Source organism: Lutjanus erythropterus, chromosome 5, assembly GCF_056507025.1.
Source record: "Lutjanus erythropterus isolate fLutEry1 chromosome 5, fLutEry1.hap2, whole genome shotgun sequence".
Classification (NCBI taxonomy): domain Eukaryota; kingdom Metazoa; phylum Chordata; class Actinopteri; order Lutjaniformes; family Lutjanidae; genus Lutjanus; species Lutjanus erythropterus.
Genome location: NC_139321.1, coordinates 20317279 through 20339273, shown reverse-complemented (window position 1 = coordinate 20339273; position 21995 = coordinate 20317279). Strand labels below are relative to the sequence as shown.

The window sequence follows — 21995 nt, the reverse complement described above, 5'->3', positions numbered from 1 at the left end:
TGTAAAGCATTATATAATTACCATGGTCATGATGGCTGTCTGATTTGTCAGTCCTTTTAGTGTTTACAATATATATCCTTGAATGGGTGAAAATTATAAAACATGCCACATAAAATTAAATTATTTAAAATAAAAATTCAATTTATTTCCTAATTATTTACACTAAAATAAAGAATAACGTGTTTTTTTTTTTAGGTATACGGTACTTTGTGTTGAAGATAGATGATTAGTGCATGACGTTTAATAGGTGAAAACATGTAGGAATGTGGGGTTTGGTTTATTCAGCATAACGAAGGAGTCTTTACACATCAACAGACGTGCCGCTCTTCTGCCTGAAAAGCTGTATGAAGCCAGTGGCTTTCAAAGCGTTGTCTTATAGTATTTCTGGTATGAAGCTGCTGAATTATTAATGAACTGAGCAGCTGCCCGGGGTTTGCCAGACAGAAATAATCAAATTCGATAAAAATCGGCTATTCAATATCGACCTTAACTGCTGCTAACTGAACAAATCGTTATTTTAACGATGTGTGACGTGTTTTAACGCTTTCTTTCTTCTGGATTTGTATGATTTACTTAAAAGCGCATCGCGGGTTCGGCCTGTGATGAGCTACATGTTGCTCTGTGATCGATTGGCGATGACTTGGCAGAGATGTGAAACTCCCATTGATTGATCTCCACTACACTCCCCGCTGACCAGAGAAAACACTCGATAGCGAATGCGAGAGGGGATTTAAATTGGACAAATACTGTCCACCTCGCTTGACGGCTAAGGTAGTTGTCTGTTTTCTCATGCGGTCCGAGCTAATCCGCTATTAGCACTGTTTAACGACTAGCCTCACCTCGATACAGTGCGACGTTAGCTAGCTTGTAATGTCGGCACTGTTGGACTTGTTTTCCCCTCTAGACTCCGCTTCCTGTTAGCCTTGGGCTAGCTGGAAAATCGAAATTATGCTAATGAACGAGCGGCTATAGTTAGCCAACGCAGAGGGGTGTAACTTTACTACTTGGAGAAATGCAATTTAGCTGCAATTTATCCACGAACCTATGCTAATAACTTTGTTTCACAGTCGGCTATCAGGGCAGCTGGTTTTAGTTTGCTAGCGCTCGACAGCTAGCCATCTTGCTTGTGTTGAGGGATTTAAGTATTTAACTTGACAAGCTTTTGGTGGCAGAGAGCGAGCGACATTTGCTACAGTTGCATGTTATCATATGCGTCCTCAGTGGGATCACTCTGATTGTTATAGGACTCAAGTGCGTGCGATATTGCCTTTAAAAACACTTTATTTTACTGTGGAAAAACCTGACTGGTCCACTGTGAAAAGAGACAATAGAGAAGCTGAGACTTGTTAAGCTGTTGTTCTGGTAACGACGAAAACCACCGATAACTAACTCAGAGAAAACAGTATTTTGATCGTTGTTTGTTAGACCGCTTGCTGATATAGCTACAATATATTTTTAAATACTTATGCACGTTTATAAATGATAAAAAATAAATAGTAGTTGATCTGCACAGAAAGCTAGGTAGAGAGTGGCTGTGGTGCAGATGGTGCTTGTGCGACATATGAGGGCTGAACCCGCTGCTTCCAGGTGTCTCCTCCTCTCATTATACTGAAACAGCAGCTTTAAATGCCTCAGAAAACACTCGCAGTAGCCGGTCGACAGCAGAGTTAACTCGGGAGATATAGAGACGGTCTGAAGAGGGAGGCTCCTGCCCGTTTCTGGACGTCCATCTCTCCAGCCTACCTTCATCACGTCCATCCACCACCACCGCCCTCCTCCTCCTCATCCTCCTCCCCAGCCATGGACCCCCCGAGGACTCGGTCGCGGTCTAGGTCTGGCTTCTATCATTTCGGCATGAACGGCAACGTTGGCAGCAGTGGCAGCGGTGGTAACGCGGTTGGTAACGGGAGCCTGATGACCGCCAGCGGAGGAGGAGGGGTGAGCTACCCGCAGCAGAGCAACCCCGGCTGGGCGCCGCACCACGGTGGTCGCAGCTACCCGGAGAGCCAGCAGCAGCACACTCAGGGGAGCTACCTGTCTGCAGGGGCGCAGCGCCACTCCTCGCACGGAGCTCACAGACACCCCGGGGCCGGTAAGCAGGCTTCAGTAAACAGGGCCTGCAGCCCGGCTAGATGCATCATTACACACACACACACACACACACACACACACACATACATACACAGGATACACCCCCTGAGGGATGCAAGCAGACCACTAGCAGCTTAACAGGCTTTGAGACATTTAACTAAAAGGCTTGGTGCTTTCACTGCCAGCTGTTGCTTGAAAGGCCAGCTATATGTCATGTCAGGTGTGGTAGTGCTGGTATTGGTTTTAGAGGTTTGAATAGCTTTTACTCAGGTAAATGGGACAAGCCAGGTGCCTAAACTTTGTTGTATGCCAGTGCCTGTCTTTATCTCACTGTGGAAATTATACTCGCCCTCAGTAGGAATTTATGCAAACATTTCCTTTGGATAATCCAGGCAAGGTGGTGCTGAAGGCCTGCAGGTCATGTCATGTTACTCCTATGAATGTAGCCAAGACATTAGTAAAACAGTATTTAAGATAACTAGCTAATTAGAACTGCAACAATTAATTGATTATTTGATTGAAAGAAAATGAGTTGCCAAGTCTTTTGATAAAAAATCAATTGTTTCACTCATTTTTCAAGCAAAAATGTCATTTGCTGGCTCCCTGCTTATTATATGTGAGGACTCCCTGCTTTTCTTTGTCATTTATGATTCTAAATAAGGAGGCTTTGGGTTTTTGACTATTTGTTGGACCAATGAAACAATTGGAAGATGTCATTTTGGGCTCTGGGAGATTGTGATGAGTAGTTTATACAGTTTCTTTGACATTTTATGCCCTCAACAATTAATTAATAATGAACATAATCGTTAGTTGCAGCCTTACGTAGGGCAGCAGAATTTTCCTTTGAACAATCCAGATGTGGTGGTGCTTAAGAGCTGCAGGTCATGTTATTGTACTCCTGTGGATGTAGTGAAAGAGAGAAAGTAGCACTGTAGGTGATCGGTTAGGCAAGTAATTACCTAGAATTAGACTTATATGTGCAATTAAACTATAATGTGAATGCTGGCTAAAGCAAATCGATTGTTGGTCAGTGGAAATTGTTGGCCTGTTACTAATGCTTATTTTCAATACAGATTACTCTGTCGCTTATTTTCCTCTATTAATTGATAAGTTGTTGGTCCATAAAATTCCAGAAAATGTTGATTACGGCTTCCCAAAATCCAAGGTGGTGTCCTCAAATGTCATTCTGTCCACAACATACAGATATTCAGTTTACTGTTATGAAGGACTAAAGAAACTAGAAAAGATTCACATTTAAGAAGCAAAAATAAAGATGAAAAATGACTCAAAGCAATTAATTAATGGTCAAAGTAACAGCGATTAATTTGCAAGTTGACAACTTAATCGATTACTTGACTGATCACTGCAGCTCATTTAGCAGTTTATGAGTTTTCAAAGTGATAAACTGTTAAATGATTCAAAGTGTAGTATGGCTACATGGGTAGAGGAGAGAGCGTTTTCATTTATCATCAGATCAACCACAGATGCATTTGCCTAGTGTAGTTTAAACATCCTATATACTCTTCAGTGTTTATAAGAACTATGTATGAGAGGAGACTGATTAAAAGAGCAGCTTGGGGCCTTGAAACAAGTCTTGAAATGGATTGAAATGATAACGATTTTATCTTTTTGTTTCAGATCGCACACTGCTGTGCTACAGGCATCCTTGTAGTTCATCCTCAGCTCTTTCATTCATAAACCTTAAAGTTTAACTTGCGTTTTATCCTCTGCATAGCTCTATATTGTCCTGAAATAATCAAACAGATCTGTCATCTAGTGGTTCAGAGTAGAGTGAAGATTGATAAGGTGTCGTAGTTACAAGGTACTCTCTGCAACAGAGGAATAAAGTTGTGTTGGCACGTTGTTGCTTTTTTCACTTTGTCATGTCAAATTAGGCTTTTCATGCTCAGGAGAGCAATGGTTTCTTACCCAACCCAAACTCACCAAGAACATGATTAAAAAGTCCCCAAAAAACTGTGAGAAACAAGAGGGAGAAAGAAATGAAACTGCCAGAGAGGAAAGTGAGGCTGCACCTCAGCCTCCTTTCATTGTTTTCAACACTGACACCAGTCTGTTTAGTGTTCTGCAGGTTTTCCATTGCTGACCATTGGAAAGTGACTGTAATACCGTCTGTAATACCAGATTGGGTTCCCTCGAAGGCAAAAAAGTGCAGTGAATGAATGAAAGCAGGCTTTTTAATGGGACTCCTCTGTTGTAACAGCAGCACTGTTGCCAAATGCCCAAAATAACCCTCACAGAGGGGACACACAAAAACACATGCTTCCCAAATTGAGACACTACAGAGGGGTTTGTGTGGATGACTTAAACAGTGAGTCTCCCAGCTGTGTGATCTGCCTCCTCCTTCATAGCAGCTGCACATACCTCTCACTAGATGACTGGGATCTGCTTGTGTATCTAAGTGCATAGCAAATATCCTGTTTGTCTGTGCTTGTTTGTTTTTGTACATGTCACTGTATTATACCTCTTGCCATCTCTTTATGCAAAATGTGTCAGGGCTGGATTTGGGGGTGTTTAAAATGTGTCCCCCTGTCTTACCTCTGTTTTTTCTCCTCTGTTTTCACTCCCCCAGAGTCAGGCATGTTTTCACCCAGTGTAGCTTTAATAGTTTGTGTTGCATCCCACAGCCTGCCAACACTGCAATTTAATCGCAACACTTTTTACAGATCCTCATTAATACGGGGTGGCTGCAGGTCCTGTAAAAGTCTTAAAATGTCTTAAATAGGACTGTAACTATGGCTTATTTTTTTACTATTTATTAATCTTTCAGTCATATTCTTTATGAATCCATTAGTTGTTTGGTTGATGTTTCCCAAAAATCAAGGAGGAGTAAATAAAATGTCAAAAAATGGTGGTTGTTGTTTCCTGAAACCCAAAGTGATGTCCTTAAACGTCTCATTTTGGCCACAACCCAAAGATATCCAGAAATAAATTTAAATGTTTTCCAAAAAAAAGTGACCCAAAAACAAGGAATTGATTGTGAAAATAGTTGGTGATTCATTTAATAGTAGTAACACTTGTCTTAAATTCACATTTACTAATAAAAGGACTTAAAAAGTATTAAATAGCCTTAAATTCTGTTTGGGAAGGTCTTAAACATTTATTTATTGAATGCTGTGATCATGTTGTAAAATTCACTTCAAGTGTCAAATGCTGTACATTTAATCTTTAGTGAAATCAACAAGAGTTTAATTTGAGTGACTTTGTTATCCTGTTATGGTCTGTTAGGTTTTTGCTGTTGATGTTTGTAAACTTTGTTCCCTGGTGACCACTGTAGCATCAACCCTAACTGGAAGAGGTAGCTAGTAAGCTAATGTTTACTTAAAGGCCAAAAGAGACAGGATGGCATTTAACTTTTTATTTAAAAGCCTTGTGTAAAATATAAAACAGAGAACCACAATAATAATACAGGAGTCTAAGTGACAGTTGTGGTGATTAATATCATTAAGGAAAAATAACATTTGTCTTAAAGTCTTAAAAAGACATTTAAAAGCACAGTATGTAAATTCTCCTGCTTTGGGTCCCTCACATTAAAACAGTAACAAAAGACATAGTATGATGACTTTATGAAGTAGCATGGGATCATGGGAGAAGTTGTCTTCTTTGTTAGACGATCACCATTGCTGATGAAAATCTGACATAGACTCAGGCAGAAAGTTCGTAGACGAGAATTTTAATACATGTTATGTTTAGTCCTGTTTATCACCGACTTCTTTCCTCACTCACTTGCGTATAAAATGTATCCTGTGTTTTCCCAGAAGCTGTAGCAGTGGCTACATGGCTAGCACCATTACCTTGAATAAATTAATTTAAATCTCTACAGATTGTGCAGGTAAAATAGATTCTCTATTTTTGGCTTGTCCCTTCTAAATAATGTTCACGTATTTGTATCAGAGTCAGAGAAAAGGAGCAAATTACTACTTGCTGACAGCTGATGCTCTGAAATTTACTATCCCACTTGCCTGACTTGATTGTCTGTTGTGAAAGAAATGGTGTCAGTCTTCCCCAGCAGCCATGCTTGGAGGAAACAAGGTCCTGTCTGATCGCCAACAGGACCCGTCCAGTCTGGCTCACCATCCCCTCTCCTACGGCCCTGATGGGGGTGAATCAGCGTTAACAGACCTAGTTCTCCGCCTTAAAACGCATGGGTGGTTGAGGCCCAGGACCCTATGAGGTCTAGAGAAAAAGGAATGGTAGATGAATAAAGATGTAAGCCAGTGTGTTGGCCCCTACTGTTGGCTAGTCAGTCAACCAACCATCCCTCTGTTCACCACAGCCACTAGCAGGGTGTCTTTGAGCTGTCACTATCGGCCGACTTCACATGGGTATGGAGTGGCGTCGCAAAGACAAGAAAGGGGTGGGGGGTGTGCTTTCAGATCTGTTGTTTCTGAGGAGACAGAAGGGGCTGTTTGGATGAGGAATGCATAGAGAGAGAAAGAGATGAGGGGAGGAGAGTTTTTCCCCCCTTCTTTTTGGTGATTAAAGGTTTTTGGGGGAACTGCTTAGAGGAAACTCTTGTCAGCTGAGTTCAAGGACATCCTTCTTAAGCTGCTGAAATGTCTGTGTGCACATGCTGCATCCAGATTGCACATGTGGACTGTCAGATAAACAGCTGGGAGAGCATTGTGTTCTTCTGAGATTATGTTTATGGTATTACAGCTTTATTCAGTGATGTGAGTTTTCTTTTTTTTAGCATTTCATTTTTTGGGACATATAAATCTCATTCATATCATAATGGATTCTTTTTTGTGATGGTCTATTGATCTTTAGAAAGAGATTTTTATCGTTTGTTAAAAAATGGCGAGGAAACACGGCACTGAGCTGTTGTTGCAGAGCTAATAATGGTTCACTGCCTTGCTCAGGACACTTGGAACGGAGCAGATGCTTGCTATCACACAGACTAGAAGCCAGGCTTTCTGGTCATGTTTAGTTTCCATAGGGACTACTCCACAGTGTTGCTCCAGTTTAGGGGATCTTACTAGGGCTGTAAGTAATGATTATTTTCATTATTGATGAATTTGTCAATCATTTTCTCAATTAACCGATAAGTTCAATTTCTGAAAACAGTAAAAATGTTTTTTTACAATTTCCCAAAACCCAAGGTGTGATGACTTCAAATCACTTGTTTTGTCCAAAACTAAAAGATATTCAACCAATTAATGGTTGGCATATTTACTTGATAAATGACTTAAATTAGAGCTGCAACAATTAGCCAACTTTTTGATTGAAAGAAAATGATTTGCCAACTATATTAATTGTGTAATCACTTCAGATGGTTTTCAAGTAAAAATGTCAAACATTGCTGGTTCCAGCTTCTTAAATGTGCTTTTCTTTGTCATTTATTATGACAGTAAATGAAGGGTCTTTGGGTTTTGCACTGTTGGTTGGACAAAAGAAGCGACTGGAAGATGTTGCTTTGTGCTCTGGGAAATTGTGATGAGCATTTTTCACAATTTTATAGATTAAATCAATAACGAAAATATTTGTTAGTTGCTGCCGTAACTTAAGCGGTAACAGATTAGTTTTCTTTCAATCAATTGATCAGTTAATTGATGATTAATTTTCAGGGCAACTAATGATTATTTTCATGTTGATTATTTTCTTGATTGATCAGTTAGTTGTTTAGTCTATAAAACGTAGGAAAATGGTGAAAAATATTGATCAACATGACATCTTCAGTTATCCAGTTTTGCTCGCAACCCAAAGATCTTCAGTTTACTGTCATAGAGGAGTAAAGTAACCAGAAAATGTTCACGTTTAAGAAGCTGGAATTAGAATTAAAAAAGGAATTGACTCTCAAAACTATTGTTGATTAATTATTGCTTCACCTTTTCATAGTAGACAGTGTTTTTTTGGAGAAAAGTGATGGTGATAGTGATGGTTGGAGAGAAAAGTCATTATCCACATTCAAACAGCGTTACATGTGCAAAGCCAACAAGATGCTCTGGCGTGTCGTACATGTTTGATAAGTGGATGTCTGCGTGTCTGTTTCTGTGAGTCTGCATGAGCTTTTCATGGCAGATCAGAGGGAATGATTTCTCTGTGAGAGCCAGACAGACGATGAGTCCAGTGTGATGTCTTCCAGAGATGTCTTCTTCTCTTGTCTTGTCTGCTTATTTAAAGCAGGAAATTCTAAAGCCTGTTCTGAAGACCAACCCTCGCTGGGGACAGAGGACTGTAACTCTGTTTGTGAAGCAGGATTTTGAATGCACTTTTTTTTCTTATCACTGTTGGATTTTGTAGTTTTAAGTCTGTTCAAGCAAATCAGCCGGGCTTCATCAAGATAACGGCGAATTTTTGGCATCCAGTGGGGTCTTAGAATAGAAAACAAAATCAAAGGCAACCAGCTGCCTGTGTGGTGTTGGTGTCGTTTCTGTTGGCTTAGCGTATGTCCATGTGTCTTGTGATGTTGATGTTTTTCTCAGCCCCATCTTATCTGATTATGTTTTTTTTCCTCTGTGGCCTGCAGGAGGAGTGCTTCATTTTCATCCAGATAATGTGTGCAGCGAGGATCGGGACAAAGTAAGTATGAAACATGACCACTGCCTGTTGCCTCTGCTCTGCTCCTGGTTTGAATAGGATTTGTATGTCATTGTTTTCTTATTCATTCCTCCCTTTTGTCTGTCCCCTGTTCCCCTGACCAACCTCCCCACTGCCCCTGGCTCCCCCTTCTCCTTTTACCTCTGTGTGCAGATGGAAGACAGTCCGAGCCCAAAAAGGCAGCGTCTTTCCCAGCAGTCCATGTTGGATCTAAACTCCGCCCCTCCCTCTACTCCTTCCTCTCCCATTCGCCCCTGGGAGCTGCCTCCCAGTCGCAGACCACACCCCCACTACATGCCAGAGAGATGCCACACGCCTCTTCGTAACCGACGCAGGTAAGTGTGACACAAATAAACAAAGCCATTGTCTTAATTTTTAATCTTTTAATGGTTCAGCCTATAAAATGTCTAGCTATAATGATAATTATCGTCACAAATTACAACAGCCTAAATGTATACACACTACAATGTATAGAATTAATTATTGTTATTTATTGTTACTGCAACATTAGACCCTCGTGAAATAATTGAAATAGAGCTGAAATGATTAGATGGAGAATAGTTGCTGATTACAAAATTATTCTGCCACTATTTTGATATTCAGTTTATTATGTCATTTATCCGGCAAAAATGCTAAACTCTCTGGTACCAGTCTGTGAGATATGAGGATTTGATGCTTTTCTCCTTTTTCATATTATCATAAATTCAATATTTTGGGGTTTTGGCCACTGGTGAGACAGAAAGATTTTTTTTCCACTATTTTATGCCATTTTATGGTTCTTTAATGATTATTTTGACAGACACCATTATGGCAATGTGTGATGATTTTATTGTAATGGTAGTTTTTGCGATTAATTTTCACTGGGGTCTGTGAAATGCCTGGGAAATGTTTTGTTGGCCTGAGCATCTCTGTACCACCACAGTGCTGCACACGTCATGTTGTGGCACATTTTACGTTTATTAAAAAAGTGCAGCTCAATTTGGATATTGCACTTTGCCACGTTGTGAGTTTGCTAATAGTTTGTTTATTGTTTTAGTCCTAGCATACCTGCACAACTAATCAAGAAAAAAAGTTCACCATCATTCATGGTTTTAAACCAGATGAGCTAACGCAAAAACAAAATGGTGAAATATATAAAATTATCAATGCATGATTGAGTTTGCTAATGACTAGGTCTGTGTTGAGGCTGCCTTTTGTAGGGCTGCTGATGAATTTCATTACTTGAATTTAGTTGATTTTTTTGATGAATGAAAATACATTATCATCTTTCTTCTGTCAATATTGTGGCTTGAAGCTACATTAGCTGTTAGGATCGTAACACACCTGAATCTCCACCCAAACAGTTGTTGTTCTTGTTGCATGAGGGGGGTAATATGGTTGCCAGGTTTTGACTAGTGATAGTCCAGTTCCACTTTTTCATGTCCGCTGTTGCAACTTGTATCTGCCAATACCAGTGCAAATCTGATTCTGTCTTCAACAACTGAGCTGTTAATAATACATTCGGACATACCTTGCTTAAACCCTCAATATGACTAGATAAAAAGAAGTACCAGTATTGAATAATTCAAACTCTTTCACAAACAGAACTTTTAGAAACATTTTTGATTCGTCCGAACCATTTCATCAGTAAAATCCATTTTCTTACACTCATCTGGGGAAAAAAGGAAAATCTAAAGATGAAATAAATTGCATAAATGCCTAAATTGCAGTTGACTGTTTTGCTTTTTTCTTCCTTGAGCTTAAAATAACTCCACACAGCTGACACGATGGCAACGTGGCTGACAGGTTTCATTTATGTTCGAGTTACTGTTCTCATGACACATGCTGCTCACTTGTGTTATTATGACACATCCCCCCTTTATGGCATGTCAGTTAGAGTTTAGTTGAGCATTTAGGTGATAGTTTAGGCTACTGGATCGTATCAGATAATACTTGTTTTCCCCGTGATAACTGTTCCTCTAACTTAATCTAGTATTGGACTGATGCTGAATATCAGATCAATCCATCCCTAATCTTGACAAGGAAGAAAAGAGTGGATTCAATTATATTGCTGGTTCTGCTGCATAGATTTTGATATTTTTTGTTTTAAACTGTCCGTCGTGCCAACAGTGCTAAATTGGTGGAGTAACTTTCACTTGCAGTAGGTGACAGCCTTAGTATTGTTTTCATGATGCTTTATTTTTTCCTTTCTTTCCACCTCAGCCCTCCAATGAGACGCCAGCGTGGTCGGAGAGACCGCCTGACCCGCCACCACCACCACGCCCACAACAACCACCACCACTACAACAGCAACAACAACCACCACCACCATCACCACCCCAATGCCCACCATCACCACCACCACCACCTGCACTCCCACCACGGCCCATCGCCGGGCCACCAGGATGAGAACTACCGTCACCCGGCTCCCCCTCAGGGCTATGCACCCTACAGCCAGCAGCCTCCTCGGGGACTGGGGCCCGGGCCTGAAGAGCGCCCAGGTCACCATCCCCCAAACCCTTCCCCGAGGCCCCTCCACCAGTCTCCAAACCTGTCTCCAAGGCTACTGCACCCCGCGGCCCATCCACAGCACCCGCACCCACATCCACACCCCCACCCATCGCAGCAGCAGAGCAGTGTGGTGCTGGACCTCCATGAACAGGTGACTTCATTAGTGTGTGTGTGTGTTGGGGAGAGGTTGCCTTCTTCTTGTTAATTCTTATTTCCTTCTCACGCAGCACAAGAACGAGACACATAAAAGAAAAACACTTTTAGACACGTCTCCTAAAAACAATGCAACGTGTAAATTAAACCCAGCTGGGTATATGAGATTAATTTGCAGTTGGAGATGTCAACTACAGAGAGTATGATGAATGCGACTTTATTTTAATGTGCTCTGTTTGATCTCGAAAGCAGTAACTTTATTTCCCGTAATTTATCAAAGAAAACTAATTGTGAACATGTAAGAGAAAAATTCATTTGCTTTAATGTGGGCCTGTCTGTTAGCATGTCTGACTTGTGTGACTGTAAAATGAGTTTTTAATTTGACCAGACTGAAGAAAAGTTTATTGGCAAATTTAAACTACCCCAGAGAAATTGTTGTGTGAATCATTTCCTCATATTTTCTTTTTCTTTTTTTTTTTTTTAAATCAAATCCAATTTGTAACACATTCTTTATGGCTATCGCTAATTGGTGGTGTATGTATGTTTAACATTTTCCTAGAAATAATAATAGTACATTTTATTTGTGTAACGCTTTAAACAGTACTCAGACACTTCACATGACAGAAAAAAAAAACATGGAAACAATAAGGCAGTATCAGCATAAAAGCAACATCAACTAGTAAACAGCAGAAAGTGATATCAGTAAAAAACCAAGATAAATAGGAATCGGAATTGGTAAGATTGCATTGATACTACTGCCATAATTGATTCTGCTTATCAGTCGGATTCTCTTATTGATTGATCAACTATCTGTGTAGAAAAAAGCAGACTTACAAAGGTTGTCGGCATCAATGGAACTGTTAAGTCTGAACACAGTGTGGAAGCAGGGAAAAATAAATGGCATGCAGGTGACTCAGGTGTGCAAATTCTCCACTGTTTAGCTGTAGCAACAGTCTGTCATCACTTAAAATGAATGATATGACAAAATATTGGTACAGCTTTTGTTTTCATTAAAGTTCCCTCATAGAAAAAATCTGCCAAGCTGGTCTGCATAACACTAATTTCATCATAACAGAAGATACTTACGCTCTGTAACAAACCTGTTGCTTAGTTTGGAAGCAGTTTTGTCAAATACATGTCAATTCTGGAATCTAATCTGATGTTGTGTAGAGAGATGTTTCAGCATATCACTGGTGTTTCCAACACTGTTTGAAATGATCATTTTACAGACATTACAATTAACACTGTTCTCATCTTTCTTCATGAAAAGATGCTTTGGACTGTTTCTTCCCCCTCCACCCAGTGTAAAAGCATGAGTTTGACATCATTGTCTTACAATGTGCAACTGTCAGAAAAACATGTTGTCATCAATAAAAGAAATTGATGCACTCAGTGGCTTACAATTCAGATGGATCAGAGAATTTGCATCTGGTTCTCTGTTCCCATCCCCGTTTTTTAGTCTGTTTCTATTCAAAACACTACTAAATGGATTTAATGGGAACAGTTTACATTAGTAGAGAAACTATAAATTCGATCACAGGACTAATATCCACCTCCTTTGCAGGTTAAAGAGCAAATTAAGGTGTTTTAATTCCATTTAAATAATAATTCAACATCATTACCCATATGTTACGTCACAAAATCACAAAGAGGTCTTGTAATCATGAAAATTCGACTTGTGCTCTACACCAGTGATAAATCTGTGGTTCCAGCCTTGATATATGGGGCTATGATGTGTTTTGTTTTTCCTTACTAGACAATGTGGACTAAGTCTTGTAATACCATATATTGATCTCCATATTTAGGGCTCAGCTCCAGTATCGTATCCTGTATCTCCTCCGGGAGCGCCACCAGGCCTGCCGCCTCGCTCCGCCCCTCAGCAGATCCCAGCATGCTCGGTAGTCTTCAGTGGACAGCACTATCCTGTCTGCAGTGTCCCTCCTCCTGTGAGTGTGTTTCAGTCAGATATTTAATTTTGGTTAAAATTTTTCCACATGGTACAGTTGTAAATTTATGCTTACTGATGAGTTTTAATTTTTGTCGTTTGTTTTTGTCTCTCTGCTAGGTCCTTCAGACTTGTTCTGTGCAGCATTTACCCATGCCCTACCCGTTCCCATCCCTGCTGTCCAGTGACCCGGCCTTCCTGCTCCCACCTCCTCACCTCCCCCACCCCCCAACACACCTCTCCCACCACCCACCTCACCTGCCCCAGCCTGGACAGTTTGGACCTTACCCGACACAGCAGGCCCGATCGGTGAGCATGAATTCATACGCTATGCTTGTTGTAACTTGATGCAGCTTTTGTGAATATTATGAAATATAGCATTTAAGTTTAAGTCTGAATGGACAGGATTTGATTGATGATGTTTAACTTTCTGTGCATCTCTAAAAAACTCCCTAAAAGCAAGTTTTCACTTGAGGAACCAGTGTGACAGTCAGCATCTTTCAGAGGAGCTTTAAATGTTCCACCTGCTGTATAAAAATGCAGCAAAGGTGTTTTACAATGTAAAAGCAAAAGAGATGATGCATATTTCATACATTTGAGTTAAAATGATTTGTGCTGGTCTCCTTTCGTATTTGCAAGCACTTGGCCACAGTGCAGTGTTTAGTAATAAATCAGGACATGTACTAAAATATATTTTTTAAGATGTTTGCCTGTGCAACAAACATCAGAGTTACAGTAAAGTGAATAAACCCCACCAAGGAAATCTAGGTAAACGATGGTTTTGCACGTGTAGAAGAATTCTCTGTGTTATTTTTTGGGCTTAAATGATGATAGAAAACATTGTCTCTCTGCAAAAATGTTAATTTTGTGCATCAGTAATGTCCAAATGTTCAAGTGTGTGCCAAAGTGTACAAAGGCTAGAGCAGATCCAGATTAAATACTGCGGTAAGACGGCTCTTTGCCAGAGGCTTTAGGCTGAAGTACATTACTTCACACGTTTGGCTTTTGTGTGGCTTTGATCTTGATTAATATTTACTTTTAATTATAGCAGCTGTGTAAGAATTAAATACAGATTAATGCTAGAAGAATTTAATTTAATTTTAACGCCATAGCTTAGTAGAAAAAAATAATGAAGTACAAAAGTTGGAAAGATCCTTGCGTATGGTTATTAAATACATATACAATTATAACTACATTTATTATAAATAATTTTATGTACAGTAGTTCTTTATAATATGTCCTAAGCATCTATCTGTTATTTAGCATTTGAATTGTTTTAAATGCTGTTGCTCTGATCACATATAAGGGATTATCAGCAAGTAGGTGTGCGTTAAACAGTTTGGAGGCATGATGGGAAACGGAGGATGGTTACCTCCGCAAAGTGATTTCAAACCATTTAACACACACATACAATTTTATTATCCCGCCTATACCATGGTCTTTGCCAGCAATATCAAATAAAAGCATTCACAGATTTTTGGGTGGATGTTTTGCCCTCAAAATCAAAAGCTGTGAAGCAAGAACTTATCGTTGTCATCAGATGGAGTAATTCTAATAATTCAGCTGGCCGGCTGTAGTTGATGACGAGTAACACCACTTCCTACCCAGAAGCGATGAGAATGAACAACTGTCCACGAATACGAGCGCTGTCACAGTGGGGCACTTGTGATTCCTCCCTCTGTAGATGAGTAAATTAGGTGTCCCTAATTTAATGTTACTTATTTATTCATGACTAGCATAATTTTGTTAAATCAGTCTTGTTTCTAAATAATTGGAAGACAATTTATTTACTTGTAACTATTCCTATAAAAAGGCTGTCGCTTCTTCACAACCACGTTAATTAGTGTTCAAAAATTGCATCTATAAAAGGTGTAGAATTTTTATTTAAAAAACAGCCTATTTAGTGAAAAAAATCAGAGCAGCAGGAGTAATTACCCTGTTTATAGTAGAAACAATGTTATTTAGTATTATTAAAATGATAGTATTTGATTGTGACTTTGATTTTCACACATTTCCTCTTCATTCTCCAGCCATTACAGAGGATTGAGAACGACGTGGAGCTGCTCGGAGAACACCTGTCTTTGGGTGCTGGGCTCCACTATCCACCCGCCACCCACCCTGCCCTCACACCACACTCCACACAGCTCCACTTCCTCTCCCATGATCCCCTACCACAGGAGTTCTTCGGAGTGGTAAGCAAAAAACAATAATTCAATAAAGTTTTTTTTAACCGAGTGCACTGAAAAATAAAAATCCATATGAATGATTTGTCATGTGTGTATTGTCGCTTGCTCCCCAGTCTTATCCAAACTTTATTCCTCGGCGTCTCCCGGGGCGACGGTACCGCTCACAACAGCCACTGCCACCTTCGCCTTACCACCCCAGCCTCCTGCCTTACTTCCTGTAAGTAGATTAGTACGCTGACTCTCTATAACAAGACAATTAAAAAGTGAAGGGCTATATCATTGACCAAATATAGAGTAGATGACCTTACATTTATTTTTGAAATATGCAACCAATTGCAAGGTGTCAGTGATTATGTTGGGTGACTAATAGAACCAATAACTATGTCTGTTTACACTAATTTACAGGTAGAAAATCCCTGCATCACATTCATACAATTTAATGGCAGCAACACATTCAGTGTCCTCCTTTTTAATTACGTATACATTTCATTCATTTAAAATGAATGTTACATTGTTTTTCTCTTGTGATCAACTTCTATTTTAGTTTTTAATACTGGAGGTTAGAGCCTCTACAACACAAATAAGCATTGTACTGTTATATCTACACATTAGTTCATCAACTACCCAATGAAGGGCTCATGTCTGCCCCTCCAGTCTTTAAAGTTGCACCCCCACCTCGATGGGACATGGGCAACATAACCCAGAGGACAGACACTGAGGAATTTAAAAATAAATTAAATGTATAAAACATACACACATAAGCCAACTTGCGTATATATGTATATACACACATTAACATGTTTACACACATGGATTAGCGAAAGAGACGAAATGCAAACAAGATGAAAAAATAAAAAACTGCCACAGGGAAAAGCTATGTAGACCATAGCTTGATAATAATGTGAGCGTATAAATATAGTCAGACATTATTTTACCATCTGCTTTAAAGCTAAATTAACTTTCTTTATTGCCTTAGACAAGGTGTATTTCTCTTTGATGCATGTTTTTTTGTTTCACTATCATTTGGCTGGAGACATAATTAAATATTTGGCCACAGACTAAAGAAAATGACAAATTGTGTTCTTTACCCAAAACTAGCAGTAAGTCTGACCGCAGTGAGATGTTGCTGTTGGGTAGATTTGGTTTATCAAAGATGCTTGCAAAGCAACACTGTACATAAAATACACAGAGCAGGAATGTCTGATAGGCCAGGACATTGTATTTATAGGTGTATATCTTTTAATGTGGCAGTTACGGTTGAAAATGACAACAGACGTAAATAAATTTGCTGATTCTCCATGATTCAAATCAACTGCCTGTTGTCTACTCAAAAATAGTAATGTCACAGTGATATGGTCTATTTTACTGAGGAGGGAACAGACAGAACAGAAAAAGAAACCCACAACTCTTTATGAATGTGTTTAATCTTTTCAGAGATCTAATGTAAAGCTACTGTAAAGCATCAGTAAACCACAGAAACATATTATTAACCACCCAGCCAAATTTGAATTATTAAAACAAATTTTCAAAGTATATAAAATTAGGTCTCAAAATCATTGAAGATTTTCTTCTGCTCTGAAACGCTGGGACTGTGCCTTCTCAGTTGTCTCAGTGTCAAACACCAGTACGACCTGAAAAGACCTCAAACATGGACACTTCATCCAGCAGCTTTATTTGACATGTCCAGATATGTTTGAGCCACCATATTACCATACAACTCCCTTTTTCCTTTACAGGGACTTTAATTTAGTTATACTTGGAGAAGGCCAACAAAGGCCATCTTTTTTTTTTATGTTATTTCTAAACTGAGGGTAAAGTACAGCCAGATCATTTTATTTTATATTTTATTGAAACTCAATAATGAAGATTTTACATAGATATTGAATGTCTCCTCTGAGTTGAGGGCTTTTTGAGAGGGCTTAATAATTTAGGCTTTAGTGAAATCTGCAAAGCAAAGATAATTGAGTGATTCAGCAAATGATTTGTTGCATAAAAGTTCTGACTAGAAAAGGGCAGAGTCATTATAGGAGACAGAAAAAATGTAGTTTCTAGTTTCAAAATTTCAGATGTCAAAATATTGAATTGATTTGCGGTCATTAGCTATTCAACTTGAATATGCTACCAGAGCTTCTTTTTGTAAAGTACTGAGAGGAAGTTGCTTATTTTGCTTTTTGACCAACTGAACTTGTCTCTGTTAAATCTCTCCCTCTGCAGTTCAATGCTGCCAGTCCAGCCCACAGGTCCTGCGATCAGTCTAGAGCTGGATGTAGACGATGGAGAAGTGGAAAATTATGAGGTTTGTCTTTATCTGCTTTCTTCTATTCTTCTGACTGGATGCAGGGTCTGATTTGTCTGTTGTTGCTGATGTTTTTTCTTTTTTTTCTTTTTTTTTCCCCCACAGGCCCTCCTGAACCTCGCTGAGCGTCTGGGAGAGGCCAAACTGCGAGGACTGACGAAGGGAGACATCGAACAGCTTCCTTCCTATCGGTTCAATCCAAACAACCATCAGTCTGAACAAACACTGTGAGTGCCGCCCTTTAGCAGCCGCCAGGTCATCGTTTGTTGATATAGTGAATTATTCACGAGCCCCTCAAGATCACCAAAACTATGGATTTACTATGTTTCTGACACTATTGTCCATTAATTACAGATTGTGTGCAGTTTTTTTTTAGCATATTTGTGGTTTTACAAGTGACAGAAAAACAAAATCAAAGCATATGGTTAAAAAAAAAAATCAAATGTGGGGTTGGGCAATGTGGGAAAACTGTCTAACTCGTGGTCCTTGAAGCAACTTGAGGTTTTCCTACAGATGGTGTAAGAGGAGATGTTATTCCTCTGAATACAAGAAGACGGTTTCAGTAATTATAGACTTTTCTTACTTTTTTCCCCCAAATGTTGTCATCAAAAATGATAATCAGTGAGCCTACATCTGCCTCCATGTCCAGTGTGTCATCTAAAAAGTGTGTCACTTCTTGTATTGCTGTATTTTACATACTAATGCCTGTTTGTCTTGCAGGTGTGTGGTGTGTATGAGTGATTTTGAGTCTCGCCAGCTGCTGCGAGTCCTGCCCTGCAGCCATGAGTTCCATGGGAAGTGTGTTGACAAGTGGCTGAGGGTAAGTAGTACCGCCGCTGTGTCCATGTAATACATGTACACAACCTTTGAGTTCATCTAAGGTTTATCACACATTGTTATCTCTGCAAGGTGTAAGCCAAGGGAAAATTAAGCAACAGGGCCCGTCTGCCAAACATGTTTTCTGGACATTTATGACTGTATGCTTGAGAACCCCTTGTGGTTGTGGTGATTCGCAATTTTTGAAAATCTTACTGTACTGACTCCTCTGTTTTATACTGACTGCAAGTCATCAACAACTGATAAGCTAAAAAATTCATAAACAAACCCAACTTCGTTCATCTTAAATGGGAGCATCTGAAGATTAATTTAATAACTGATACATTATGACCCACTTCAGTTAGGCATGAAGTGAAAAAATCCCTGCTGAATGTCGCTATGTTCACAAGTTAATGAATACAGTGTGTATTGGGAGATGCAAACTTTACTACAAAACCTGCTGTAACTTGAGCTGATTTTCATGAAATGTGGTTTGTTATAAATATGAAAAAATGAACATGATAGTTGTTACTTGGTGGAATTAAATTCAGTTTCTGGCAACAATCTACTCAAAAGATTAGTCTTCTGAATGGCCACGAATTCCACTGGGACATGCGGGCTCGATCTACAAATAGGCAACGCCAAGACTTTTTCCCCCAAAATGTATTATACTGTAGAGAAGCTGCTTAGTTGCTAACAAAATGTTCTAAACCAGCCATTCCCAATCTAAAGAATGCCATGGCCCAATTAGAAATCTGAAAATCTTCTGTGGCCCACCCCAGACTTTAATCACAACTCTGATTAACACACAAGACTAATTGTACCAATTATGAGATATAAGATACGGAGTATCGCCCATTAAACTGGATCAGATACATGAAGAATAGTACACAATTTACATCCAGTGGCTTTGTTTTATTAGTTCTGATTATTTTTTAAAAATGATTCGTACATATTATATGCCAATTTCAAACTTATAAAATGGAACCTTAACAAAGGTTTTATTTAAAGGTATTTTTATTGACCTCTCACGGCCCACCAGCAGTACATTCGCGGCCTATCAGTGGGCCGTCACTATTCTAAACAATATAACAATGTGTGAAATTGAGATGTTTGGACTTATCGTTCCATTTATTGTTTCCTTATTTAGTTTGTACAGTTAAGTGAACCCAACCCAGGATTCTCGGTCACAATAGCATTACACTATCCAATGCATCTTAAAGAAACTAAAACAAAACCTTATCCAAAGCTTTGCAAATATCCACTGGTGGCATCTGGCCATTGTGGTGGCATTGCCGTAAGTGCTTCACCATCTGTGGCCTGGCAGAGATCTTCACTCTACTGAGTGCACTTTTCCACTTTGGTAAAAGATTATGACCTGCTGTTTTACAGACTTAATCAGTGACATTTTTTTGTTTTAAAGACAAATACAAATTTTAATTAACACAGATGCCTCTTAAATATAGATGTGTAGTGAGAATCTCACTCTTCATGAGATCTGTTGGATAACAGAAAAAAAAGCATCAGACTTGTCTAAATGTTCCTAAATTTGACATAGAAGAGTCAGTAAAATCTGTAAACCGCACTAAACCCCAGGAAAGGAACATCAGATGTGCCACACATACCTCAATATGACATTTCCCACCGAAACGGCTATAAAAGGCCCTTGAACACCAAGTTCTTGTGTTAATCATAACCCAGTCTTATGATCCAGAGGCACGATGCTTCGCCCAGAGCCTCAGTGTGAATTGGGTTACAGAGATTACAAATCGATACAAAGCAAATAAAAGAAAATGTCATAATCTGAAATCCATAGCAACAGTCTTTTATAGGGGTGAGTTCATGGTGAGTTTTAGGATCAGAAATTTTGTGCGATTGTAGATATGAACTGCCTCTAAAAACCTAAGTGTTCTTGTTTCCTCTATCTGTCCTCAGGCCAACAGGACGTGTCCCATTTGTCGGGCCGACGCCTCAGAGGTCCAGAGAGACTCCGAGTGACCACCAGAGGGAGCCAGACACTCCTCGAATTGTCTGTCAAACACGTTCAGCACTACCTGCTCCTGATATAGTGATACACATGTACGTGCACACACACACACACACACACTCACACCAGCCACTTTCTTGTCTTTTTGTGCAGCACGTTCTAATCCTTTCAGTCTTTATCCCTTCGCCTTTACATTTGACCTGATTTTCATCAGATTCACTATTGATTTTCCTCCTATCGGTTCATCTTTTAGTGAATTACATGCTGCCCGACCACTTTTCTGCTGTGGTGTGGTGTTTGTGTTTGTGTGTACACGTACATGCACCACAACTGTGCAAGCGTTGTTTGGTCAGCCCTGTGTTACCGGGCTGTGGTACATGATTGTGTGTTTTCAGTGTGTGTGTGCGAGTGAGTGAGAGTGAGGGAGATTTTTAGGTGTCCTGGAGCATGCCTGAGTTTCTGTTGTGTATCAGACAAGAGTTAACGACATTGGAGAGTTTTTTTGCTCTCATGAGTGACTGACTTTACTTCCTGTTTGTACGTTTATGCACTGTCCGTCTGTATGCATACTCTGTGTGTATGTATGTTATAGACTTAAATCCTTTTCTTCTAGTTTGACACTAAGGGTCCATGTTGCCACTATACTTCTCGGTTGCCTATGTGATCCATCTGTTTCAGTAGATTATTATTATTATTGTTATTATTATTATTATTATTATTATTATTATTATTATTATTGTTATTATCAAAACCATTATAAGTGATTGTTTTCTCCTGCCTGGCAGTTACCTCATCATTCCGGTTTTTGGTCATCATTCATTACAAGCGCTTCACGGCACTACTTTTGAAATTAAGCACATGATATATTTTTCTTTTCCTTTCTTTTCTTAGTAAAAATAAGTTTGTCTGTGACTTTGCAGTGGCACATGTGTTACATATATACATATATCTATATATATACTGTATAAATCTATGAATATCTGTATACCAAATAAAAGGCTTGATATGAACTTTTTAAACGTTGCATTTTGTATATATTTTATTTTAAACAGCAAATTAAGACCTGGTGAAATAAATCAGGCTGGATTTCTCTGTGTTAGAATTGAAGTGGTGGTTATCAGAAATGACACTGACTGCTGTTTTGGGGGCTCCATCGCTTTAGATTTTGTTCATTAGAAGGTGTAATGACTTCAAGATACCACCAGGTGGTGTTACTGCTCTTCTGAACTCCCATCACTCCACATCTGCCTGAGTTAGAGACCTTGTGTTGTGTGCTTTGATCCCCCCCCCCCCCCCCCCAGTATTTTCTTACAGGGTAGTAACAGGGTCGTCGTCACATCAGTAGTGTAAGACTTCCAAGTGAGACAGTTGTTATTCTAACCTTTTATATGACTGTAAATTCAGTCACTCTGGGCTAATGAATGGGCCACACTTTTTGACAGCATGGCAAGATTGTAAACACATCCAACATCA

At 39.4% G+C, this 21995-nt stretch overlaps 1 protein-coding gene across 1 annotated transcript; it reads left to right on the top strand.

Annotated features, from left to right (window-relative positions):
- The first annotated feature begins 654 nt into the window (after positions 1–654).
- On the top strand, positions 655–21541 carry LOC146326732 (E3 ubiquitin-protein ligase RNF38-like). Its single transcript, XM_084719064.1, has 12 exons — positions 655–2092; positions 8579–8631; positions 8803–8984; positions 10852–11290; positions 13098–13238; positions 13358–13546; positions 15268–15429; positions 15537–15640; positions 17638–17719; positions 17825–17946; positions 18440–18539; positions 20471–21541. Exons 1-12 carry the CDS (start codon positions 1801–1803, stop codon positions 20531–20533), a joined length of 1929 nt encoding a protein of 642 aa, XP_084575190.1. The 5' UTR covers positions 655–1800; the 3' UTR covers positions 20534–21541.
- Positions 21542–21995: the final 454 nt, after the last annotated feature.